We start from the raw sequence: 24,806 nt of genomic DNA, 5'->3' as shown, positions 1-24,806 counted from the left end.
CTCACCTCAATACAATCCAATTCGTTGCTCCGTTCTATGATATCCCTTCATCGCTTACAGGCTCTTCCCCATAAACCGTCTCTTGCTAAAGCTCAACCACCACTTACTTGGCTTGCCAGTTCCATCCGCATACAACCTAACCACCAGCCTCGCGGCCAGCTCCTGCCTCATCTGCCCGATGTATCCACGCAGGGTATCGGCCTCATTCCTATCCTTGGGCGGCTGGTAGAGCGCATTGAGGGGGAAAGCCGGATCACCAGGCAAGGCGAAGTGATCGAGAGCCGCCGCCTGCAGTGCCTATTTGTCCCCATGCGTCGCATCAGTCCCCAGTACAACATTCCCTCCCTCCCTCCCTCTTCCTCTCCCTCTCGCATCCATCCAGAGGAGCTAGCTTACCTTCTCAGCATCGCGCATGCTCATGGCTGGCTTGACCCGCCCCAGACACTCAGAGATCCACAGGATTCCATAGATCAGCACGCGGTCGGCGGGGCCCTTGATCTCAAAGTTGCGGAAGAGAGTGTTTGCGCGGAACAGCGTCAGCGTCTCGTCCAGGATGTCGTACGCTTCGCTGTCCGGGTCGATGTCTAGGTCGCTCGTGCCCGCGGGAAGCGCTGGCAGCGTGTAGGCGGGTCCGCGCGTTTTCGTGCGCAGCGCGGGGAGGCCGAAGTTACCTGGGGGAGGAGGGGTTAGACGAGATGTGGATGCGAGCGTGCACGCTGAATAGGAATGGGAATGCGGAATGGTGAATAGGGGAGGTACCGATTACGCGCGATTCGGTGTCGCGGAGGAACGAGGAGTGGTAGGCCTGCGGTGTGAGCCTGGAAGTAGTGGTTGATGGCGGAGGAGCAGAAGGAAGCTTACCGGCATGATTAGATGAGGTAGACGAGTTGATTGGGGTGAAGATGAGCTGCGTGGTGATGATGGACGGAGGTGGGGGGAGGTGTTGTTGCGGGTGTCACCTAGTTGTACGGCTTGGCGTGGAGCTCTCCAACCACTCTAGAGTAATTAGCGGCCGCGGGTTCTCTTCTAGCCGTCATTAATCTTCGCCAGTTTCCCCAGACTCTCGATTGGATTCACTCGCGCGACACAATGGCTTTCGGGAGGATACGGTGCCAAGAGGCAAGAGGATTATGAATTTCCCCTCAGTTCGACGTGCAACAGCTATCCCGACTCGATGTTGGCCGGCTGACTAGGGTAGCGACTCACAATCTGACTTCACTAGTGGAGTTCCCCCGTCCCGTCTCATCCACCCCACCATCACCACCTCGAAACGCACGAATACCTCCACCTCGAAACGCACCACGCTCCTACCCTCACGGCTACGACGGCGCCCCCACGATGTCCACCGCCAGCTACACCCCCGCCGCGCAAGCGGCGCACACCCACCTCGTAACGATCGTGCACCGACACCTCGAGTCGTCCGCGCTATGGACCAGCCTCAGCACACACCCTGCCTCTTCCACCCTCCCGCGGCCCCTCCTAACGGGCGTCCCACCCTCCCCGGTATACACCGACCCAGACGCGGACCCGCACGCGCCTCCGTCAGCCGAAGCGAAGCAGCAGGTGGAGTGGGTTCTCCCCGTGGACCTGCGCGAGAAGTGGAGTCCGCGGAAGATGGCGGAGGTGTTTGATGCGATGCCGGCGGGCGTGTGGGGGAGCGATGCGAAGGGCGCCACGAGGAAGAAGAGGCTGCTGCTCGCTGTTGTCGCGGAGGACTCCGCTGTGGCATACTATTTTGTTCATGATGGAGTTGTTAAACCGAGGCAGAATTAGTGGGGAGGTCTCCGGGAGAGCGGCCGGGAAGGAGGGAAAATGGAATACATAGACAGTCTTGTGGGTGGGGATGAGGCGTTCGGATGGCACAAAAGTTTGCTTTTTTGGGGCTCTAGGCTTTCATCACGGGATTCACGATCGAGTGAGATTCTGTGCTATGCAGATACATTGCAGGATTCTACTGTGGCAACAAAGACTCAATCGATCATGGACAGCCATGGATGTTTGTCCACAGAGTGTTGTTGCTTGTCGAGCCACCGCCCGATGAAAAAGAATGGTCCCGCAATGGAGGCTGCATTAGTGGCTCTCGCTTAAAAGCTTGTCCCCTGGCCTCCTTTACGAGACAGAAACACCTGAAGCCAGCCAGACTCAGCCAGACACCAGTTTGTAAATATACGGACGCATAACATGCGTCTCATCACACTTCTCAATAATTTAGGAAGAAAAAAACTCAGCTATGATACAATCGAGCACCCAACCAATCAATCAATCAAGTATAACCAATTAGCCCCATCCATTATCATGTCCGGTTCAAGCAAATGCATCCAACTCCTCCTTCATGCGCCTATAGGCCTCCTGCGCCTCGCGCTCACGCTTCTCGACAAATTCTGCTTCCTCCTTGAGACTCTCCAGTCTTCGAGGGATAGCGTCGGCCTCGCTAATTCGCAAAGTCCTGAAGCTATCCAGATCGATCTTGGTTTGTAGGATCGCCTCGGATACCTCCTGGACTTTTTGTATCAACGTACGTTCGCGGTTCATATACCCACCGAGCAGAATCGAGAGTTTCTTCTCCAGTTTGTTTCCTTGTGTGGCGTCTTGTGTGAGTTTATCTTGGATAGCCTAGATAGATAAGTTAGTTGTAGACTTAAGGGGAGATGAAACTATGGAGAGAAACGTACATCGAAGGCCTGGATCTTAAGCTGTTCCGTGTCAACCTCATCGTCAACGTAGTCTTCAAGTCCGGGCAGGGTCGTGCCACCATGAACCTTCAGCCACACTGCTTCAAACTCGGCACCTGCAGCCTTCGCCACCTCCTCGGGGAGCTCAAGCAACATTTCATCCCGGGCACGCGCAATGAAGTCATCATCGATCCGCTCCAACGGCTGCACTGTTCCAATGAGCTTGCCACCCTTGACGGGGTACCTAAGAGCATCCGTGCTGATAAGCGTCACCATCTCATTCGCAATCATGCCATGTATTCCAGTCTCGGCAGAAGCCCTCTGCAGAAGCATATTGACGTCCAAGACAGAAGGGCGTGGAAGGTCTCGCTGCACAGCCTGGGTTCGTCGCTTAAGCTCAGCAGCTGCCTCAGCCTCCTGCTTCTCGCGTATCCGACGGTCCCGCTCTGCTGCGTCTTCTTCTGTGAGCTCCTCCATCACTTCTTCCTCTTCGGGCTCATCGGGTGTCTCCAACTCAATCTCCTTGGGTTTCGGCAGAGACGAGAAACCGGCCCGAAGCTGTTGCCTGAGGGAGTTCTGATGTAGCTTCTGATCCCTTGGCGTCATGCTCACGAGCGATGATACGTCTCCGTTCGCATTGATGGCTAGTGTGTCTCTTGGGGTCCTCAGCGGTGTTTGGCCGATTCGTGGGGTTGCACCAATGCCTCCAGCTCCGGCGCCCCGGAACGGTGTGGCCATGGGATTGGGTGTAGAGATGGTTGATCGCTCAGGGTTGATTCCCTTGAACCCTGTGCTTCCGCCCTCATGCAATGGCGTGTTCTCACCTCCAAGAAGCGATGACTGCGTTTCCGTGAGAGCTCGAATATTCTTGATCTCATTGGCAACACGATCCTCGGTTGGCGGAGCGCGCGGTGTTCGGATCGGTTGGCCAGTGTTGACGCTGTTGTAGTTGCCTATTAAGCCCTTCGTGGACTCATTCTCTCCGGCAACCACCATCTGGTTGGCTTTCTCACCGACCATACCCATCTTGACAATATCCTCGAGCTCTGCCTCGCTCACTTGCGGTGCAGGGAGGTTGAGCGCTCTCCGCTTGCTGAGTTGCTCTGCCTCCCGGATCTTCTGAAGTTGTCCCGCCTTCGCAACCTGTGCCGCCGCGGCTGCAGAGCCAGACTTATCCTTATCACCCTTCCTCCTCTTTCCGTTGCCACTGTCGTCCTGGTCGCCCTGTCGCTTTTTGTGGGAAAGCGCTTTCCTCGGGTCAATCCCCTCACGCTGCCTCTCATTCCTGAGCGCCTCCTCAGCCGTATCGTAGAAACCGAGTGCTGGCGCCTTCTCGAAGGGAATATCCGCATTGTAGTCCATCTCTCCTTTCCGACGGTTCGACAACTTGATGTTGATTCCGGCATGTTTCAATTCTCGTCGCTTTTGGAGAAGCGCCAGACGTCGAGAGTCCTCGAGCTGTCGTTCTCGGGCCTTGCGCTTCGCTTTTTTACCCTGTGTGTTGGCGAGACGCGCTCGGGCTTCGCTAAGCATCTCTTTCTCGTCCTCGTCCATGTCGACGGCATCTGTTATACCACGAAATCACAATTAGCATACACCAATGGCGCAAAAAGGCAGGACACGATTGGGGCATACCAGGTCTCGCAGGCTTGGTCTCTGGGTCTGGATCCGTCTCCCCTGGCCTGAACTTCCTGATATCGTCCGCCGAAGGCGCCGCGGCCTCTTCACCAGGACCCGCAAGTCCCAACTCCTGACTATCTCTCGCCTCGGCCTCATCGAGTAGGCTGCAGCAATTGTTAGCCCACCTCTCTCGCACCTAAAGAAACAAACCCCCCCATAGCATCGAGAAACTCACGAGTTGTAACGGTCCAAACACTGCGTCGCTGTCCTGCCGACAATCGGCGCAATAGTCCTCCATTGCGTCGGCATCAACTTCGCGAGATGTAGCAACTTCTCATCCTCGTCGCGCGACCACTCAACCTTCCGAATACTCGGGTCGAGCCATTCGGACCATCGGGCTTTGCACTGTTTTGCGGATTTGCGCGCCAGCAGCGACGACACGCGCTGCCATTGGTTCAGTCCGTATTTACTGACTGACGCCTTTAGGATCTCGTCTTCGACGTTTGTCCAGACACCGCCTTTGACGACTGGCATGGTGGTAGTCGGGCGTGTAAGTCGTGGGTGGGTGGTGTTTGTAGTGTGGATTTCGGGTCGTGGAGAAGCTCGTGGTGGTTCCTGAGAAATTCGAGATGCAGGCGCGTCTTCGGTCTTCGCCAGCCAGCCGGCAAGGAAGGCAGAGCTTCAAATTAAAGGTCCATTACCCGGCTCGCAACCAGGAACTGGAACCAAGCCAGCCGTCGTCACTCCCCCGGCCCCCCAGCCAGCCAGCTCCAACAACTTACCTAACACCTCCACGTTCGACCTCATCTTTCCCCACCGCAATAAATAATGGTATCTCGACCTCTCCAAAGCTCCAAGGATGGCACTGAAGCTAACTGAGCGAAAATAGTCAGCCCAGAACTCCGCCGGAATCCAACGGCTCCTCGATGTACTCGCACCCCGCCATCTACCTATCTCGCGGAACGGCGCTTGCTCACGGATTTCTAGGCCGAGCGTGATGCTCAAAAGATCGTGCAGAAAGCGAGGACATGTTCGTAAACCGTATCGCTCGCTATCACTCGAGCTAACGGTTGGCAGACCGAACACAGAAAGTAAAGGAAGCCCGCAGCGAGGCACAGAAGGAGATCGAAGAGTACAAGAAGCAGAAGGAGGCCGAGTTCAAGAAATTCGAGGAGGAGGTGCTTATCCGCCCGCTCTCTCTCTCTCTCTCTCTCTAGACATCGCTGACGCTTTGGCAGCATTCCGGCGTAAATGCGCAAGCTGAGCAGGAGTCAACCCGTGAGGTCGAAGCGAAGCTACAAGAGATCAAGACCGTGGGCGAGGAAAAGTCACCCAAGGTCGCCGAGGAACTGGTCAATGCCGTTATCGATATTCACCCGAAGCCGCACCGTAATGCTGCGAAAGTAGCTTAAGTGGGGGGAGAGGAAGGAAGATGGTTAACGTCACGGATGGTGGTAGAGGGTATATCCTGTTGTTGATAGACAATCGCGGCCGATGATTCCTTGTCTGATATTCTTTCGTGGTGTTGTGTTGTTCTTAATTCAGTTTGATTACATCACTCGGTGTACGCCATGGAGAGCAGCAAGAGGTTCGGCCCATCGTGACATGGTCCTCCACGAGCTCTCTCATTATTCTTGATCCGCCCGTTTACTGGGAGCGCAAGTGAAAAAGGTAATGTTAAGCTACTTAGAGAAATAATCTTTATCGATCGATCACAACCATCGTCAAATGTTATTACAGTAATGAGCTTATTCGCCTTGAATTGGGTTAAAATTCCACGATTTCATTGCCTCTTAGAGTGGCCGAACGAGCTCTATGATTGTACGACTTGTACAAGTATTCCTAGTTTACACATTCCTCCCAACACATTTCCAAGCAAATACAAACCAAAATTCAGAAACAACGCTCAACGCCGACGACCTGTAACAACGAACACCAATGTTAACCTCGTCCGCAAGAGCTGATGATTGTATGTAACAGAAATCAATCTTTACCAGCTTCTACGTCGTTCTTGTCGCTAGACATCTCTGCAAGGTGCCGGTACATGCTCATTTCTTCTGCAAACTCCGTGAGTGCTCGCAGCTCTGGACATCGATTAGCTTGTTCCAAAACAGCTGAAAGGGAATACATACCACTGCCAGTGAAGATAAAGCCGATCAAACCATCCATAACACCGGTGACCGCAACCACCCATCCGAGGAGCATGATCAAGAACGACACGCCATTATGCGGACTCCACCATATAGCCACATGCAAAAGGATCAACACGGGTATCGAAGCCCAGAAATGGGCAATGCGCCAAAACTTCTCCTTCACCTCGCGAGCCGTGTACTCTCTCTGCACAGCGAATATTTTGTCGATGATGTCCATCGGCAAGTATTTCTCGCCAGATACCTCACCAGCTTGATGCGGCATCTCGGCCTCATGTGCTCGTGCAGAGCCGGCGATGTCTATGAGTGATTCGTTAGAGGTAGGATTCGGGTTCCTTGCCATGGCCAGTTCGCGTTGCTGCTCGTAATTCGGCGCGAGAGCTAGCTGCACTTCTACTGAGAAGTGGTCCGAGAGACTGCAGTTTCTCCCGGCTCCACCCTTGCCCCCAGTTTGTGATGGCATATCCATAGGTTCAATCATGCCGACCTTTACGCTGCGTATAGAAGAATTGGCCGGTGAATGGAAGACGTAGTCCAAACGTTTACCGCGCGGGTCAACAGTGTCTGATGGGGGCAACTTTAGCCCCGGCATCCTCCAGGTGTTGAGAACACTGTCACATGTCGCTCCCATGATCTCGATATTGAACTTAGCATTCGCACCCGGGGGGTGAATGTCAGGCGTTGTGGGGTACGCCGAAAGCCAACTGTCAGATACCATTCCATGGGTGGCGATGAGGCGGTGTGCGAGTGACGACGGGATCATGTTGAAGTCGCCTACTCCGATGGCTACATTGCCCTTCTGAACTGCACCCCGTAGGAGCTTGGCGATTTCCCAGGCTTGCGCGGTGCGGTGGCAGAGGTATGTGTCCTTCTCCTCGTATGGAGCGTGCAACTACCAGGACGCGTTAGCAACAGCTAGTTATGTGTGACGAGAGTTATCGTACGTGTGTGTTGAAGACCTCAATAGTCCGCCCACTCGGATGCCGAATCGCAGCGCAGGCCACACCCTTCCCCACGTAGAAATCACCTCGGAAAAACGCAGTAGGTCGCCCATTGAGGGGGTACCGGAACATGCTGCTCTGCTCGATCGGCCATTTGGATAAGATGACCAGACCGCCCCCGATTGAACCAGAGAAGTAGAACTTTCCGTAGGGGAGGATGTGCTTGGTCTTCTGGCGCAGATTAAGGTAATCGGCGTAGACCCAGAATTCTTGCAACGCGACGATATCGTGGGATGGCGACGCACGAGCTATTCGAAGCGATATCTCGTTGAGACGGGCGACGCGGTGTAAAGCAATGTACTTGAGCTGTCGTCATTGTCAGCGGAAGCTTCCAAGTGAGAATCGCTTAAACTTACTCCCCAGCAATTCATGCTGAAGACATTAACGACTGGAACATCTCCATTGACTCCTGGTTCTGCCATTCTCGCTGTCGATATGGTATTCAGAAGCACGTCGGTCATCAAAGTGCTGGTGTAGTTGTGAAGGGAAATAGCTCCTGAACCATGAAAGCTTGATATGTGCTCTAGTATACATTGCGCTAAGACGTGAGGACCCCTAACCCCCGTCGCACAGGACAACGTCACGGCATTTCTCCGGCGATCTGTGCTTTAAACCATAAACAACGCCGCAATTGTCACAATGAAAACGCCGGAGGAGCTGTACAAGCTTCGGAAAGAAGCTTTTGTTTCCAACCTTACGGGAGGATCAATCACTGAGATCAACCTTGTCACTGCCATAGCTCCTGTAAATTCACGCCCCTGCAAATGAGTGTGCTTCGGGAATGCTAACAATGGTCTCATAGGTCTCGTATGTCTTCTTCGCGGTTCTCCAATCCCGTCTGTGCCTCTTTACCTCCTACGGACCGGCACAATTGGCTATCGATTTCCTCATCAACTGTGTTCTCGTTCTTCTCGCGACGACCCTATACTCTGCCCAGCCGTTGCTCCTGAGCATACTTGTGCTGTCGCCAGCTGTCCTCATCTACTTCACCACTTCGAAACCACCCAAGACTGCAAGGCCCAACATTTCAAAGTCCAAGGATGTTGTCGAAGGCAGCGAGAAGAGTCAGGACCTGCTGCCAAAGAAAGCATTCCTCACTGTGTACCGCGGTAGCATGATGGTCATCACGTGCGTTGCCATCCTGGCGGTCGACTTCCACGTCTTCCCCCGGCGGTTCGCAAAGGTCGAGAACTGGGGTACATCATTGATGGACCTTGGTGTTGGATCATTCGTGTTTTCCTCGGGGCTTGTGTCGGCGCGTACAGTGGTCAAGCAATACCTCGCATCTTCTAGCCGTCCGGTGTCCTTTCTGGGAAGGATGAAGACTGCTATGCGCAGCTCTTTGCCACTTTTAGTTCTAGGCTTTGTGCGGCTAGCTATGGTCAAAGGCGTAGATTACGCCGAGCATGTGACGGAGTACGGAGTGCACTGGAATTTCTTCTTCACCCTCGGCTTCCTACCGCCGTTCGTTGCGCTGTTACAATCGATCCCCACCGGGAACCGGAACCCAACAGTCATCTACACGGTCCTCACTCTGCTCGTTGCGGTGGGTTACCAGATCGTTTTGAAGACGACAGGTCTAGAGGAATATGTCCTCGTTGGCGACCGCCACAAGTACGGTCTTCTAGGAATGAACAAAGAAGGTGCAAGCAGCTTTGCCGGCTATCTTGCTATATTCCTGGCTGGAATGTCATCCGGCACCTACGTACTCCCCCGAGACGATGCAGTTGATCCCAAGAAGTCGAAGATGTTGAAGACGATGTTGGGTTGGGCGGCGTTCTGGGTTTTTGCATTCATTGGCTGCAATGAATATCAGGGCCTAGGAATCGGTGTCTCGAGGAGACTAGCGAATCTTTCATATGTTCTTTGGGTTGCTGCTTTCAACACCACACAGTTGGTCGCATTTTACCTAGTTGAGAGACTACTCCTTTCGAAGCGGCAGACCGGAGTGGTCCATGAGAAGGAGGCATATAAATTCAATGTTCCTAGAGTGCTTAATGCATTCAATCGCAATGGATTGGCTGTGTTTTTAATGGTGAGTGACCCTTACACTTCTGCTAGAAAAGGTAACTGACGTGAGATAGGCGAATCTCCTAACAGGGCTTGTGAACGTTACGATCAAGACACTGGATATGGGACGGGTGGAAGCTATGGGCATATTGACGGCGTATCTCGCAGCGGTGGGAGCAGTCGCTTTGGCTCTTGATTATAAGGACATGAGCATCAAGCTATAAGTGGTGAGGAGTTAAAAGGGTCCAAAAGGCAATACCATTTATTTTCTGTTTATTTTACTAGAATTCTGTCTTCTATAAATTGGACTACCTATTCGAGTGATGATCAGTGACTAAAGTGCCAGGCCCTTAACCCTACACCAGTCACTTAGCGTGGTCCACAACACCCACAAATCTTCTTGAACTTTCACCTAGGAAAAGTCTAGCAAGTTCACAGCCGACAATCTTCAACGACAAATAACGACCAAATTTACCGGAGTACTTCCCCGACAACCCTTTAACCAACAACCAAACGGAAGTGCAGAGATGGGTATGCTTCTCCCGCCGGTTCCGCCATCTGTTTTTCTCACGTACTGACGATATGCGACAGCCCCCACCAAGAAGACCAAGAAGACCGGCTCCGACTCCATTAACTCGCGCTTGGCGCTTGTTATGAAGTCCGGAAAGTACGTGCTCGGATACAAGTCGACCCTGAAGGCTCTCCGTTCCGGCAAGGCCAAGCTCGTCATCATTGCTGGTACGTCTACAAACCACCCGCGATAAATCCCTCCAGAGCATACGCCTCGACCGCTACAGTTGATGGCGCCATCCGGATGAGGCACTATCGCGAGCATACATTGGAAGGTTTAATGTGCTGATGGTTGTTCTTAGGCAACACCCCTCCTCTCAGGAAGTCTGAGCTCGAGTACTACTCCATGTTGGGCAAGTGCAACGTCCACCACTTCGCTGGAAACAACGTACGAACCCCTCCCTATGTTTTTATTCTACCTCGACTCGTCCGTGAAGACCCAGTTTCCGAGAAGAAGCTTTCAATTGTCGCACCTGCTCCGTGGCAATTGAGTGGATCGGAAAGCCGGGTCTTCATCCCTGAGAAGAAGCAAGAAACTTCTGCTTTGGAGGGAACCCGCTTTGCTGACTCGTTCTGTCTGGGGATATAGATTGAGCTCGGTACCGCTTGCGGAAAGCTCTTCCGTTGCTCCACCATGGCCATTCTTGACCAGGGTGACTCTGACATCCTGTCTTCCAACGCTTAGAGGAAGAACACGGATGGGTTGGGGAAAGGTGGATACTCGTGTGGAGACACACTTCGGTAGTCACGAATAAAAAAAGAACAACCGAATATGAGAATTCAAATGTTCTACTGTGATGCGTTCTTGCTTTAGCCAAACTGTGACCTTTTCTAGAATTCTGTCCATTCCTAGCCGGACTTTCCATGTAGCCCACCATCTTCGCTCGAGGCTTCTGGTAGGATGTTTCCCTCCGTAGTCTTTCATGAAGTGTATTCCCTGTTAGCTTGTCTTTGAGTCCATGGCGATCCTTTATGCAGGTACAAATACAGATACACGTGATGTACTTCTCATAATCACCCAAACGTACAAATACCCACGCAGCCACGGGTTTTCTTGTGAACCTTCTTCCGGTGTGACGAAAGTCTATCACATGGTGAAAACCCTCCATGGACAAAACCGAGTGACAGACTGCAACTCTCGGCTCGGCAACCCTAGCCAGTTAGTTACCACAGCTCCCGTCTACGTCTTGCGGCTCCTTACTTGGAACTGCCAGGGTATCATTTACCGAAGTATTTACAGTTCCTACCAACCATTCCATCGCGGCCTTGGGCTCTGAACTATTCAATCCCTCCACCCTTCACTCACAAAACCAATCGGTCCGGCACTTACTGGCACGCACGCCCTAGCTAGCAAAATGTGGAGACCGGGCAACTGGTCCTCCTCCTCCCTCTCACAGCAGCAGCAGCAACCACCCCCACGTCCACCTTCACCCCCAAACAACAACAACCTCGCCCCACAGCTCCGAAACTATGCTCCCAGTCCACTCGGACGATGGCCCAACGCCTCTGCTGTGCGGCCCGCGCTGTCCCACAGATCCAGCATGATGAGCCTCGCCGGAGGGAACACACCCAACGCGTCGACGGTGTCCTTACCGATCAAGGGGAACCAACTGGGGTATCGAAAGGCAGTTTCGGCCCCGGCGCCGCCGGGAGTTAGGAATCCGCTGAATGTTCTGGAGGGGATACTCGGTGCGCCTCTGGTGACGGGGAAAGGCGAGGTGTGGATGCCGGAGGCGCGGGATGCGGAGAATGTAGCATTTGCTGGGCTGAGTCTGGACGAGTTTGTTATGAAGGCAGAGGAGGAGCTTGGGAGTGCGGTGGGGAGGAAGAGGGAGTATAATGAGCAATCGGTTGGGGAATGTTGGTTTCTCTCCCGGCGATTGTGGGGATGATGGCTGATGGGCGCAGATGAGAAAGAGAAGGATAAATTCCAGGACCTGCACCGCAGCATCACCGCGTGCGACGAGGTGCTGAAATCTGTCGAGTCGTATCTATCCGCGTTTCAGGTCGATCTAGGTACAGTCAGCGGCGAGATTGAGACTCTTCAGAACCGGTCGATGAGTCTCGACAGGCAACTTGGAAACCGGAAGGCGGTTGAAATGATGCTCGGGCCGATCGTGGATGATCTTATACTGCCGCCTAACGATGTTAGGCGGCTGGTCGAGGGCGATGTTAATGATACTTGGGTTAAGGCTCTACATGATACGGATAGGAGGATCAAGGCAATCGAATCCAAAGACCCGGCAAAAGTGAAAGCTGTGCAGGAGGTTCAGCCGGAGCTGGAGAAGATCACACATAAGGTGTTACCCATTGGCTGGCAGTATTATGCGATATGGGGACTAATTGGGGCCATCAGACTATTGAAAGAGTGCGAGATTTCTTCGTGTCTAGAATCAAGGCTTTGCGGATACCGGGTGCCAATTCGCAGCTCATCCAGCAGCAGGGTTTCCTACGATACCAAGAGCTATTCCAATTCATGGCGAACCATCATGCACAGCTAGCAGAGGAAATCGCTCAGGCGTATACAAACACCATGCGGTGGTACTACTCGACGCACTTTCAACGATACCACAAGACGTTTGAGAAGTTGAAGCTGCACGTAATGGACAAGAATGACGTGCTCGGTCAGGAAGAGGCAGCACGGAAGGGTGGTCTCATCCCTGGTCTTAAGGGGTCCGTGGCGGCGACGTACGATCCATTCAACATCGGTCGACGAATTGAGATACTCCGCAACCGCACAGCTCCCATTATGGCGGCCTACCAAGCCGAAGACGATAGGACTACACACTACCTGGAATTTCACTTCCGCCACTTCAACACGGCGTTGATGGAAAACTGCTCAGCGGAGTACACCTTCATCAGCGAATTCTTCTCACACAAGAAGCACGACCAGTTATCCCACATGTTCAACAGTATCTTCGAGCAAACCTTCGCCCTTGGAAGAGCCTTCACCAAGACCCTCGTCGACAACACTTACGATTCTCTTGGCATCCTCCTTTGCGTAAGGCTAAACCAATATGCCCTCTTTGAAATGCAAAAGCGTCGCATCCCCGCTGCCGAAGGTTACCTTAACGCAACCAACATGCTTCTCTGGCCTCGCTTCCAGCTAGTGATGGACGCGCAGTGCGAGTCGCTCCGCCGAAATATCAACAATACTCGCATGCTCGCCGCCGTCTCCGGTCCCGCTGCGAAGCAAAGTGCCGCGCCACATTTCCTAACCCAACGCTTTGCGAGCTTACTACATGGACTGCTTTCGCTCAGCGCCGAGGCGGGAGATGATGAGCCTGTACAACGGAGTCTCGGAAGGCTCAGAAGCGATTTTGAAGCGTTCCTCACGAAGCTAAGCAGTGGTATTAGTGATGCTAGGAAGAGGGAGCGGTTCCTGCTGAACAATTATTCGCTGGTCTTAACGATTATCTCCGTGAGCACCTCACCTACTCCCCCGCTACATCAAAAATTGCTAACGACTCGATAGGATACGGATGGCAGGCTGGCAATCGAGCAGAAACAGCATTTCGAACAGCTGAAGAAGACGTTTCAAGAGTAGTACCTAATGTAGTGGAAGGCGGATGGATGATACCCGGGTGGTGCATATTGTTGATAGTTATCAGCATACGAATTTGGCGTTTTTGGGCGTTTTGTTGCGTTTTTCTTTGTAAACGTTAGGATTTCCTATGAGGAACTTTGGACTGCATGAGAGAGAGAACATCAATTATACTCCGCATACAGTCTTTCTTTGGACTGTATGGATTGAACGAGGCTTTCATATCCTGGGCGAGTGAGATTGAATGAACTGACCACCCCATCGTGACTTCTCCGTCGTCCTGGTGTTATTCACAGGCACCTCTGACGGCTACCGGCCAAGCCGTCGCTGGCAAATCTCAAACTCGTCACGTCTGTAATCCGTAATAAAGGAAGACGTAAGGTCCGCAATGATGGTTCCACCTTCTGACTGGTCGCCGCGTTTATCCAAGGCGGTGGAATTCCAGCCCTGCCACTCCCATAACGCTTGCACAAACCCAACGATAATCATACCCATAGCACTCATACCCTCTTATCAGAGTCATGCGCAGTGAGTACTTCCCCAGCTATCGATCAAAAAACTCCAGAAAGAAGGAAGGGCTGCTTTGATTGTTAAGTGGTCCAAGTTTACTAAAAGAAAACGCGAGCAGCTTCGGACGATCTAAGGTCACACGAGGAGTTTGGGCCCACTGTAACACCAGCAAGTGAACTCCACCTCCACCTGCACCTTCCCGCACCACCCCGCAATCCCCACAATCACCATCAACACCATCTTGGAACAACGACAATGGCATCCTCAACAAAGAAATACGCCGTTGATTTCCTCTCATTCGTCAATGCATCTCCCACGCGTAAGCTCCATCCACCGTTCTACCTGCGGGGGTTTGACTGAGCTCGATAGCTTTCCACGTGGTCGAGTCCGTCAAACAGCGGCTGCTGAAGGCGGGCTTCTGTGAGATCCGCGAGAGGGACCCGTGGGCAAGTACGGTCAAGAAGGGTGGGAAGTATTTTCTCACACGCAATGGATCGACTATCGTTGCCTTTGGGGTCGGGAGTAAGTGGAAGGTATGCTTGTCCTGTCTTGTGACCGCCGGCGGGATGGGGTGGGTGGGCAGCGCTGATGGAGATAGCCGGGAAATGGAATGGCTCTACTCGGTGCCCATACGGATTCGCCGGCGTTGAGGATCAAGCCCGTTTCGAAGAAGTTTGGGGAGAATGGATCGTACATCCAGGTTGGTGTCGAGACGTACGGAGGTTAGTTGGGGTTATGTGTGATAGACTTCATATCACGATGCTGACGATGATGGATGGACAGGTGGACTCTGGCACACGTGGTTCGACCGCGACCTCTCGATCGCCGGGCGGGCTATGGTTCGCGACAAGGGGGGAAACATCGTCTCCAAGCTCATCAAAGTCGACAGTCCGATCCTCCGCATTCCCACTCTCGCAATCCACCTCGACCGACAAGAAAACTTCACTTTCAATAAGGAAACACAACTCTTCCCTATCGCTGGCCTCGCCGCCACAGAGCTCAATAAAACCCCCGATGCCCCCACCGACACGAAAGAAATCAGCAAGGACCCCAACTTCCAGCCGCTATCCGCGATCACTGAGCGTCACCATGCGCCGGTCGTTGAACGTATCGCGTCCGAAGCCGGCGTCGAGGTTGCGGATATCATCGACTTCGAGATGATTCTGTACGATACTCAAGCAGCCGTCCTCGGTGGTCTCAACGATGAATTCATCTTCTCTGGGCGCCTCGACAACCAGATGATGTCCTACTGCGCGACCGAAGGTCTCATTGAATCCGTCACCTCCCTCGACGATGAATCCGCTATCCGCCTCATCTCCCTCTTTGACCACGAAGAAATCGGCTCGCAGACTGCACAGGGCGCAGACTCCAACCTCCTTCCCGCCGTAATCCGTCGCCTCTCCGTCCTCCCAGGCGACTCCAGCTCCCCTCCACCGCCCTCCACATCTGCCTACGAAGAGTCTCTAATCAAGAGCATGCTCTGGTCCTGCGACCAAGCACACGCCGTACACCCCAACTACGGTGCAAAATACGAGAGTTCCCACAGGCCAAACATGAACTCCGGACCGGTGATCAAGGTCAACGCTAATGCCCGTTACGCCACTAACTCCCCCGGAATAGTGATGACGCAGGAGATCGCAAGACAGGCTGGTGTGCCGCTGCAGCTGTTCGTTGTGCGCAACGACTCTTCGTGTGGATCCACTATCGGCCCCATGCTCAGTGCGGCCCTCGGTATGAGAACCGTCGATATGGGGAATGCGCAGTTGAGCATGCACAGCATTCGTGAGACCGGGTTAGTCTCTCCTTCCCTAAGTGTAGTATGTGGTGGGTGAAGGCTAAAATGTACGGACGATAGTGGTTCCCACGATGTCGAGCATGCGGTGAAGCTCTTCAAGAGCTACTTTGAGCACTTTTCTACGCTGGAGCCAAAGATTATGGTGGATTCTATTGATGCGTGAAGTGACCATTGGTGTATCCATAAGCATAGCAGTAGAATTACAATTCATGACAGGCATTCACGGAGCTCGTAGAACAATTGCAACTTTGGTGTGTCTAGTTAGGCTGAAGAGCATAACTTCGAACCTGGAACAGACTCGATGGCATACCCCTCTGAACCTCAGTCTTGACCATCCTCAGTCCTGCTTCTTTAAACAGTGCTCGGAACTTGTGATCAGTCCTGTTGAAGTCAATATTGAGCTCACTCGAGTGAGTACAGGCGAAACATACCTGGTAACGCTGCTATCGATTTCGTCATACACATCGTCCGGGCAGTTGGAGATGTTCTCCTTCACAACAATCATGCCGCCGTCCTTGATACCCCCCGCGCAACGCTTGAGGTATTCCACTAGGGCGGCATCCGTCAAGTGTCCCACGCACCATTGACTATTTGCATTGCAGTCAGCACTCACATCACCCCATCATATCGTGAAGGAAAGGAGACTTACTTCCAGATGATCCAATACGCCTTCTCCTCCGGAGTCCACGTCTCCAGTCCGACATTGACTATCTTCCCGATCTTCCCCGCGGCCTTCTCCTCCACGAAGTTCTCAGGCTTCGCAATCTCGTCCGTAAACTTTTTTACCGGCTCGATGATATCCACGATCACCTCGCTGTTGATTTTGGAGAGGAAATTTTTGGTGACCCGGCCGATGCTAGGTATTCTGGGTCAGCGCTGAGCAAATGAAAATATGTGCTCTCTACATACCCAGCGCCACAGTCCGCGATCCGCAGCGGCGGCGTTCGGTCAAGCTTTAGCTTCGCAAAGAAGTTCTTGCTGCCTTGAATGTCGATGCGACTGATGTGTTCGTAGCCTCCGAGCATGCCTGGAGGACCCTGTCAGGCACAGAACTGGACGGCGTGGGATTTTGGTCACGCTCACCATTGGGAGTCGCCTCGACGCTGTTCCAGTAGTCGAGCTGCTTCTGTGCTACGGGACTGTTAGCATTAAGCTCTGTACTCTGCCGAGCGGGGGAGTTGCACTTACTATCTATCTCCGCATCGGCTGGTTTTGGGGCTTCCGAGGTCGACATTGCGGTTGCTCTACGTGGGTGGAGAGAGAGATGGTGTCGTGATGTCGATATGCAAGGCAGTACTTTCGCGCAACGGGCTTTTCGAAACACCGAGTGTGGGTATGATCGGAAATCGCTACTCCGGATTTCCCAACATGCGGTGATTATATCGAAGCAAAGAATCGCGAATCAAATCGTTCAAGTGCAAGCAGGTACAATGTATTTGCGTTCTTCGGGAGTGCCACAGTCTCACCAGCCACCGCACACCAGCTTCAAACCTAGTCGCTGCGCACGCGTATTGACTTCCCCGCTATTGTATCACCCCGCCAATGAGTCGTCGCTGTCTTTTACGTTCCATACGAATACCAACGACTACGACGACGACGAAACGCCTTCCACTCGCACCCTTCGTACGGCACTTCTCACTCCCAACCGACCTCCTCTCGGACACTCCCCCGCGCGAAATACGAGACATGCCGCCCAAAGAAAAGAAGGGCAAGATCGACCTCAAGGTGCCGAAGGGCACCAAGGACTGGGAGGGCAAGGACATGGTGATCCGCGACCGGATCTTCAACGGCATCACGACGGTCTTCAAGCGTCACGGAGGAGTGACGATTGACACGCCGTATGCGCGCCCTACCATCCTCCTCCGTCCACATACACACACAGAGAGAGAGACCGGCGCTGACTCACGCGGCACCACCACAGGGTCTTCGAGCTGCGCGAGGTCCTGACGGGCAAGTACGGCGAGGACTCCAAGCTCATCTACGATCTTGCGGACCAGGGCGGCGAGATCTGCTCGCTCCGCTACGACCTGACGGTGCCGTTCGCACGATGGCTCGCGATGAACCCCCAGATCACCGCGATCAAACGTTACCACATCGCGAAGGTGTATCGCCGCGATCAGCCCGCCATGGCGAAGGGACGGATGAGGGAATTCTACCAGTGCGATTTCGATATCGCGGGTGTTTACGACCCTATGCTCCCCGACGCAGAGATCCTCAGGATTGCGATGGAGATCCTGGATAGTCTGAACATTGGAAAGTATACGATCAAGATCAATCACCGGAAGATCCTCGATGGACTGTTTGAGATCTGTGGGGTACCGTCCGACAAGATCAGACAGATTTCGAGCGCGGTTGATAAGCTGGACAAGGTGAGGATTTTCACTCGTGATATCACTCGGCTTTCCACGCACTTACACTCACCGCTCAGATGTCATGGGAGGAGGTACGAAAAGAGATGACGGAGGAGAAGGGGCTCGATCCCGAGGTCGCCGACAAGATCGGCCAGTACGTGCTCAAGAAGGGCGGCCGCGACCTCCTCGACGAACTCAAGGAGATCCCCGAGCTCGCCTCCAACGCCTCGTTCGCCGCCGGCCTCACGGACATGGGTTTGCTGATCGACTACCTTGAGGTCTTCAATGTCATGCCCGTCCTCTCATTCGACCTCTCACTCGCGCGGGGTCTCGACTACTACACGGGAGTGATCTTCGAGGTGATCACGGAAGCCTCTGCGCCCCCCGGCGCCAAAGCCGGTGGAAAGCGCGGTCCCAAGCCACCCAAGAGCGACGATCCCGATGCCGACCGTTCCAACGACGACTCCATCGGCGTGGGCTCCATCGCGGCCGGTGGAAGATACGACGAGTTGGTCGGCATGTTCTCCAAGTCCGCCAAGGGAAAGATTCCCTGCGTGGGTATCTCGTTCGGCGTCGACAGGATCTTTTCGATCTCGAAGGCACGTATGGAGGAGGAGGTTCGCGGTAATGAGGTCGACGTGTACGTTATGGCGCTCGGTGGAAAGGGCTTCACCGGCTTGATGAAGGAGCGGATGGAGGTGTGCAAGACGCTCTGGGACGCCGGGATCAAGGTTTGTCACTTCACTTCTCACCCCCCCTCTCCCCGTCACATCGCACTAACGCCAGCCAGGCCGAGTTCCTCTACAAAGTCAAGCCAAAGCTCATGCAGCAATTCGCGGGCGCGGAGAAGCACGGCGTGCCCTACGCGGTAGTCCTGGGCGAAGACGAGCTGGCGGCGGGAGTGGTCAAGATCAAGGAGATGGGGCTGCCAGATGGCCACCCGGAAAAGAACGGTGTCGACGTGAAGTTGGTGGAGATTGTCCAGGAGGTGCAGGCGCGACTTGCAACGAAGGGACTGAAGGAGGAGGAGCTGGCCAGGGCTGTAAAGGCGGTTCAACTCGAGGCACGGGAGACCGTTTAGCCTTTAGAGCTCGATCTGGGGTCTGGCAGTTTTTTTTTCCAGCACGAATCACCGCGAATCAGCGGAAGGGATTTGTCGGCGTGCTAGTAGAATATGGAACAATACCAAATCATTTGCTTCCACGGCTACCCTATGTCCATGTCGAATAATGTGCCGACATTTTTGTCTCGTCTATGCACTCGGTGAGACCGCAGACTGCAGACTGCAGATATAGTCGTATGCAAGGTCCATCCGGCGACGACAGACGGACATTTCCCAAACTGAGGGTGGTTACCCTCTGTATCCATGCACGCATCACACGCAGGCACTCGCCACTTTGACCCCCCCTCCCTCCCCTGAAGACACGATCGGGGGAGGATCGGGGGGAGGAATATGTAGTTACATACATAGCATACCCAAGTAGGTGCAAAGTGGAGCTTCGAATACCTAGTGAGATGGAAGGCGAGGAATATTCCATTTCCGAAGCTAGAACCCATAGATGGTATGTATCTAGCAGAGGTGCGCCATCAATCCTTCCATCTCTATTCCTGACACGCCACGCCCCGTCGCCTGCCTGCGGGCCGAATGGCGCATGCAGGGCGCCGGTACTCTATATACGGTACTGTACGGGACTAGTTACTCTACCCGGCATTGACCCTCTGGATTGGACTGGATTGGATTAGATTAAAGATCCGCCCCCCCTTCTTTTCTGCTTTCTGCTGGTTCTGCTCGTTCTTTTGTCCGTGCTCACTCGCCGTTCTGTGTAGAGCACCCAGGTAGTGTAACGGGGAAAAACAAAGAAGAAAAACGCTGGGATCAGAAAAATATCTCATCCCAACTTGTGTCTGCACTGCAGAATCAGCAGCAGCTTCAATTCGAATCCCATCCGGGAGCAAGGGGAGCAAGCCTAGGGGGCGATGTTACGTTTCCGAGTGTGGAAGTGTGGAAGTGTGGAAGTGTGGAAGTGTGGAAACCGGACGTTGCCGATGTGGGAACCGGCAGTAATTGCTGTAGTTGGCCGGTGGTGGATAGAGTATGGTAGAGTGCCTCTGTAATAGTTACACAGACAGCACACATCACACATCAGCACTCACGCGCGTCGCACCTATTCTGCCCATTGCCCGTTTGCCCATTGCCCAGAGTACTGCCCAGAGTACTGCCTCCTGCTTGGCGCGTCGGCTGCGCCCACCCTGCTGAGCCAGCCTCCATAAGTACGTAACACCAATAGCGGGCCGAGCCTGTCGAGTTCCCGCCCATGAACCTCGCGAATTCGTCTACAAACCGCCCGCATCAACGTGCCAGATCGATCGCTGGGCCCCCACGCCCAGTAGCAGCGTGTGTCCCCACGCTACAACCACAGCGCGCGATAAGGAGCATTTCTCTAGAGATAACCAGCCATCACAAGGTGCGGAGTCCGGACAGAGGAACGTGGTATCATATGTACTATAGAGTACTCTAATAGAATAGAATGGAAACGAGTTGCTTGCTTGCGACAGATCGTAACTTACTTACCCACCGATAGAGTGTTTCCGTCAGGAATGCGAGATCGTTCCTACATTCTGGCGATTCTGGTGGATGCGACGCCGCGTGCTGCTGCTGCTGATGGTTGAATGACTGACGACCGACTGGGTATCTCCTCTCCTATGTACGAGTGTAGAGTTGTAGAGTATGCCGCAGTGGCTGCAGATTATCTGCCTGCCTGCCTGCCTGCCTGCCTGGATACTCAGTGCCGGTACTCTGCTCTGCTCTGCTATATGTACTCTACCTACCGTATGTATGGAAATGTACTGCGCGAGGAGGGGGCGTGCGACCCCGGACCCCCCGCTGCGATGTATGTAAATATGTAGATACCGGCTGCCTGTGCCTGCTCGCTGGGGTACGGTACGGTACTCCAGTCGACAGTAGAGTACGGTAGTCTACTGTGGCTGTTGAAGCTCGCGATACCCCCGGCTCGCTGTGGCGGTGAAGTGGATGTAGAGTACTGAAGTTGAAGTTGAAGCTGTATATGTGTATGATGTAGATACTCTACTCGCATGTTGTTTTCCGGGACGTGGGGACGGGGGGTGGGTCGGGGGGAGATGAGGACAGCCCACGATTGGCAGCCGGGTCGGGCTGGCGGAGGTTCCACCGAGTTCTCGTTCCAGTTCTCGAGGGAGGGTTGTCGAGTTGGCGAAGGTTCCACCGAGTTCCAGTTCTCTAATTCTCGAGGAGTCGATTATTGGAGTTGTGCCTCCGGCATAGATGGCTACCACCTATACCATCTACCTAGTATAGTACCGGTATCATATCATATCACACCATGCCTCCACGACGTCCCATAGTCCCAGTGCCCCGGGAATCTCTACACTCTACACTATACACTCCACACTTGCGGCAAGATGATATCGTATATCGTATATCGTATATCGTATATCGTATATCGTATATTGCGCGTGCGCGACGATCGTGGATGATGATGGGGGAGGGGGGAGGGGAGGGGGAGGGGGAAGGGGGGGAGGGGGTGTACTATCGACGACGACGGCCCCAACGCAACGCAGCGCAACGCAGCTGAGATGTCAGGGTGATCTCACTGTGCGTGAGCGTGAGGATCCACGGGGGATGACGGACTGACTGATGGAGGGGCGGACAGGCGGGCGGGGCGGGCGGGGCGGGCGGGGCGGGTGAGTGGGTTGCGGCTTGGGCTACGGAGTTGACGTTGCGAGGAAAGGAAAGGAGGGCTGGCTGGCTTAGAGGGGAGATGTCATCGGAACGTATGCATGCGTGCATGTTTGGACAAATGATTGCATGCACAGATGTTTCCTCAGCCAGGCTACCGTGCCGTACGGTGTTGTCATGATCGTGATCATCCGCTGGATATATACCGGTGAGTAAGTGGGTAAGTGACAGGTCTCACCGTCTCACCAAAGACCATGACCATTACCATGACGCCCGCTACTACCAATTATATCATATTATAAGCCCGCTGCCCGGATGACCGTATGTAATCGACAGATATGCAGTGCAGTCCGACACATCATATGTAAGTTTTGAATATCAATTCCCTGGCAAGACTGCGAGTCCGACGACATCAAATATCGAATTCGACGACTCGAGTTTCCAGAATCCAGATCAGCACTGCGGACGTATGCAGATAGAGTAAACGGCATTAAAGTTTAGCGTCCCGTCCACGATGACGACCAGCAGCGTGGGTACGGTATGTATGGTGGTATGGTGGACCATCATACCGGTAGTAGGTATGTGATCAACACCGTGACGCCGTGACGGTGGATTTCACATGCAAACTGCAAACCACAAAACTTTCGCGGGGAGGGGGATCTTCAAGTCGAAAAGCCTCGTGCCCTCCCCGCCCCCACCACCACCAGGCTCGTGGTCGGGCTCGTGGCCGGACTCCATACCGACACCGCATATCACCGCTCATCACCGCTCATCCGCCGCGATCCGCGGACCGCCATGGTTAACTACCGCAGCGCCTCAGTTGACTGCACTACCATATCCAAAGCAGAGCCGCTGAGTGGCTGTGTGGGTGGCTGTCCAGCCCGCCCAACCAACCACCAACCAACCCCCCGCGCCGCCCGTTCCGTCAACCGGAAAAAAAGCGCCGACCTCCGACGCCGACCCCGGGCCTCGAGGTTCGCGAGAGATTTATCCCGCGGGCGTGCTGCCCTGCGAGCCGGGTCGATTCTTTTTACGTTATTTTCCGGTGGTGGGGTTAGATTCGGCTGCGAGGGTTGGGCTGGTCTGGGAAGGTTTGACTGGGCTGCGACTCTGCGAGGGTTGGGCCTGCGAGGGTTGGGCTGAGCTGCGAAGGTTAAGTTGGGCTGAGCTAAGCTGAGCCGAGCCGAGCTGCGCTGGGGTTGGGTTGGGTTGGGTCTTGACATCGTCGATTGACACAGCGCAACTGCAACTGGAACCTCTCTGTCTGGTCAGTAGTCGGATCTGACATGTGCCGTCGGTAAATACTCCAGGTAAGTCTTACTAGAGTACCTAGTACTCTCGTACTCGGCCGGCGGATCGGGACTTTGGTATGCATACCCTTATATCTATAGAGTAACGTGAAGCATCTAGATACCTACCGTATGCACCGTGCAGTGTCGCGCAGATGCCGATACGGGCAGGTCGGGCTCCTGCGACTCCTGCGACTCCTGCGACTCCTGCGACTCCTGCGAATTGGTGAGTGAGTGAGTGAGTGATCGTGCGGCATAACTATCATGACATACGGCACGTGTGTTGCCCACCAACACACGTGCAGACACGAAAGGTCAAAACATTCACGAATATGTCTGCGTGTATAGTATGCACCCTGTGATAGGTAGAGTACTCTACATGGCTCCGGTGCCCGTCAATGCCCGTCAATGCGCGTGCTGTGCTGCCAGTGCATGGCCGATATATACCCAAGTACCTAGTGGACATATCTCCATACTTGTGTAGTGTATTTGGGCATGTAGGTACTTGGGCAGGTACTTTGGTATCGAGAGCCCGGCGACTTGTCAGTGACCACTAGATACCGTATTATGTATCTAGAGTACATACAGCGGAGCGTCAATCAGGTGGATAACTACTATCCTCAAGACACTAGCACCTCCGTGCCGACAGGTAGCTACATCCGACAGGTAGCTACATGTCTCGATCATCTAACGACGTTGGACCAGCAGTTAGTCCATACCGAACCCCCGAAGCCACTGACCAGCGCCGTCGGAAGATCGGCCAGCAGGTGGGCTGATGATTTCGTTGTCGTCGTCGTCGTCGTCGGCGATGATCCGAAACCCTCGGCGAGAAAAAGGCTAAAAACCCCGCCCCCGAAAGCAAAAAAAAAAAGCCCCGAAGGCGAAAGGAAAGGAAAGGAAAGTTTATCGAAAAGTCATCGAAAATTCATCGAAAATTCATCGAAAAAGTCAAAAGCACGCTGCACGCGACCACTTTCCTTTCCAGTTCCCGTTGCCAGTCGTCCGTCCCATCCAGAGTTCAGATGGTGGCTTCGCTTTGCTCTGGGTGGCGAAAGAATCATCGTATCAACTAGTATCGCGACTCGCGAGCCCTTCCCCTCCCCCCTTCTCCGATCGGAAGATTTTTTTCGACTGCTCCAACTACCACCCTACCGTACCCTACCCTATCTACTACTAGTTCCGTACCATAGCACCAGCTAGTCTAGCTGACAGCGGAATAACCTCCCAAACCGTAGTAGCCTCCATCATATCCCACCTAGCCTCCATACCCTACACACCTAGCTTACATAGCCACACATCATGATCGCCGCCAGCGCAGCTGCGCAGTATTGCCGAGGTGGCCTACTCTACCGTACCGTAGGTTCCGTACTCACGAGAGATACATATGCGGTGACGTTTTTTGCAGTGGTGGCATCGGAGTGGAGATGTGGAGTGGAGAGGAGGGAGTGGAGGGGAGGCGGTGGGTTGGGTTGGGTTGGGTAATTTGGGTTGGGTTGGCTGGATGTATGGATGGATGTATGGATGCAAGAGCTGGATGCAGAAGTTGGATGCTGGGCCAATGGTAATACTCTATGCAGAG

General features: G+C 53.9%; 12 protein-coding genes across 12 annotated transcripts; 8 read left to right on the top strand and 4 right to left on the bottom strand.

Moving 5' to 3' along the window:
* Positions 1–54: 54 nt before the first annotated feature.
* Positions 55–672, bottom strand: BZA05DRAFT_335988 (actin-related protein 2/3 complex subunit 3; the record flags this gene model as incomplete). Its single annotated transcript, XM_051480793.1, has 2 exons — positions 55–297; positions 397–672. Coding segments are annotated over 2 exons (519 nt in total), but the record flags the coding sequence as incomplete, so codon positions are not given.
* Positions 673–1,338: 666 nt separating this feature from the next.
* Positions 1,339–1,984, top strand: BZA05DRAFT_352048 (tRNA-splicing endonuclease subunit Sen15; the record flags this gene model as incomplete). Its single annotated transcript, XM_051481306.1, has 2 exons — positions 1,339–1,503; positions 1,558–1,984. 2 exons carry the CDS (start codon positions 1,339–1,341, stop codon positions 1,771–1,773), a joined length of 381 nt encoding a protein of 126 aa, XP_051340443.1. The 3' UTR covers positions 1,774–1,984.
* A 201-nt stretch (positions 1,985–2,185) lies between these two features.
* BZA05DRAFT_372161 (pre-mRNA splicing factor component-domain-containing protein) lies at positions 2,186–4,935 on the bottom strand. Its single transcript, XM_051481700.1, has 4 exons — positions 4,528–4,935; positions 4,308–4,456; positions 2,673–4,237; positions 2,186–2,613 (listed from the first exon to the last, which is right to left on the bottom strand). The coding sequence occupies exons 1-4, from the start codon at positions 4,824–4,826 to the stop codon at positions 2,305–2,307; spliced, it is 2,322 nt and encodes a 773-aa protein (XP_051340442.1). The 5' UTR covers positions 4,827–4,935; the 3' UTR covers positions 2,186–2,304.
* Positions 4,936–4,997: 62 nt separating this feature from the next.
* BZA05DRAFT_272085 (H+-ATPase G subunit-domain-containing protein) lies at positions 4,998–5,776 on the top strand. The gene is made up of 5 exons (XM_051480246.1): positions 4,998–5,123; positions 5,182–5,220; positions 5,280–5,322; positions 5,370–5,470; positions 5,531–5,776. The coding sequence occupies exons 1-5, from the start codon at positions 5,121–5,123 to the stop codon at positions 5,702–5,704; spliced, it is 360 nt and encodes a 119-aa protein (XP_051340441.1). The 5' UTR covers positions 4,998–5,120; the 3' UTR covers positions 5,705–5,776.
* A 499-nt stretch (positions 5,777–6,275) lies between these two features.
* On the bottom strand, positions 6,276–7,865 carry BZA05DRAFT_425216 (Endonuclease/exonuclease/phosphatase; the record flags this gene model as incomplete). Its single annotated transcript, XM_051485953.1, has 4 exons — positions 6,276–6,376; positions 6,425–7,334; positions 7,387–7,749; positions 7,800–7,865. 4 exons carry the CDS (start codon positions 7,863–7,865, stop codon positions 6,276–6,278), a joined length of 1,440 nt encoding a protein of 479 aa, XP_051340440.1.
* A 193-nt stretch (positions 7,866–8,058) lies between these two features.
* Positions 8,059–9,776, top strand: BZA05DRAFT_429792 (GWT1-domain-containing protein). The gene is made up of 3 exons (XM_051486141.1): positions 8,059–8,187; positions 8,246–9,478; positions 9,528–9,776. Exons 1-3 carry the CDS (start codon positions 8,083–8,085, stop codon positions 9,675–9,677), a joined length of 1,488 nt encoding a protein of 495 aa, XP_051340439.1. The 5' UTR covers positions 8,059–8,082; the 3' UTR covers positions 9,678–9,776.
* A 71-nt stretch (positions 9,777–9,847) lies between these two features.
* BZA05DRAFT_395011 (50S ribosomal protein L30e-like protein) lies at positions 9,848–10,889 on the top strand. The gene is made up of 4 exons (XM_051483395.1): positions 9,848–9,984; positions 10,045–10,191; positions 10,326–10,411; positions 10,613–10,889. The coding sequence occupies exons 1-4, from the start codon at positions 9,981–9,983 to the stop codon at positions 10,706–10,708; spliced, it is 333 nt and encodes a 110-aa protein (XP_051340438.1). The 5' UTR covers positions 9,848–9,980; the 3' UTR covers positions 10,709–10,889.
* Positions 10,890–11,113: 224 nt separating this feature from the next.
* BZA05DRAFT_395010 (Sac2 family-domain-containing protein) lies at positions 11,114–13,782 on the top strand. Its single transcript, XM_051483394.1, has 4 exons — positions 11,114–11,883; positions 11,932–12,323; positions 12,380–13,444; positions 13,499–13,782. Exons 1-4 carry the CDS (start codon positions 11,379–11,381, stop codon positions 13,568–13,570), a joined length of 2,034 nt encoding a protein of 677 aa, XP_051340437.1. The 5' UTR covers positions 11,114–11,378; the 3' UTR covers positions 13,571–13,782.
* Positions 13,783–13,942: 160 nt separating this feature from the next.
* Positions 13,943–16,099, top strand: BZA05DRAFT_395007 (peptidase M18). Its single transcript, XM_051483393.1, has 6 exons — positions 13,943–14,095; positions 14,196–14,396; positions 14,447–14,610; positions 14,676–14,799; positions 14,861–15,869; positions 15,933–16,099. The coding sequence occupies exons 1-6, from the start codon at positions 14,089–14,091 to the stop codon at positions 16,033–16,035; spliced, it is 1,608 nt and encodes a 535-aa protein (XP_051340436.1). The 5' UTR covers positions 13,943–14,088; the 3' UTR covers positions 16,036–16,099.
* BZA05DRAFT_271993 (alpha-N-methyltransferase NTM1) lies at positions 16,020–17,260 on the bottom strand. Its single transcript, XM_051480245.1, has 6 exons — positions 17,061–17,260; positions 16,956–17,003; positions 16,782–16,899; positions 16,522–16,728; positions 16,304–16,459; positions 16,020–16,253 (listed from the first exon to the last, which is right to left on the bottom strand). Exons 1-6 carry the CDS (start codon positions 17,104–17,106, stop codon positions 16,130–16,132), a joined length of 699 nt encoding a protein of 232 aa, XP_051340435.1. The 5' UTR covers positions 17,107–17,260; the 3' UTR covers positions 16,020–16,129.
* Positions 17,261–17,633: 373 nt separating this feature from the next.
* Positions 17,634–19,304, top strand: BZA05DRAFT_336341 (uncharacterized protein; the record flags this gene model as incomplete). The annotated part of the gene is made up of 4 exons (XM_051480804.1): positions 17,634–17,710; positions 17,794–18,241; positions 18,301–18,954; positions 19,014–19,304. The coding sequence occupies 4 exons, from the start codon at positions 17,634–17,636 to the stop codon at positions 19,302–19,304; spliced, it is 1,470 nt and encodes a 489-aa protein (XP_051340434.1).
* Positions 19,305–23,382: 4,078 nt separating this feature from the next.
* Positions 23,383–24,695, top strand: BZA05DRAFT_473241 (uncharacterized protein; the record flags this gene model as incomplete). Its single annotated transcript, XM_051488056.1, has 2 exons — positions 23,383–23,453; positions 23,940–24,695. Coding segments are annotated over 2 exons (559 nt in total), but the record flags the coding sequence as incomplete, so codon positions are not given.
* Positions 24,696–24,806: the final 111 nt, after the last annotated feature.

Source organism: Tricharina praecox, assembly GCF_024521635.1.
Source record: "Tricharina praecox strain CBS 144465 chromosome Unknown BZA05scaffold_9, whole genome shotgun sequence".
NCBI classification, from domain to species: domain Eukaryota; kingdom Fungi; phylum Ascomycota; class Pezizomycetes; order Pezizales; family Pyronemataceae; genus Tricharina; species Tricharina praecox.
This window is presented reverse-complemented; position numbering and strand designations above follow the sequence as displayed.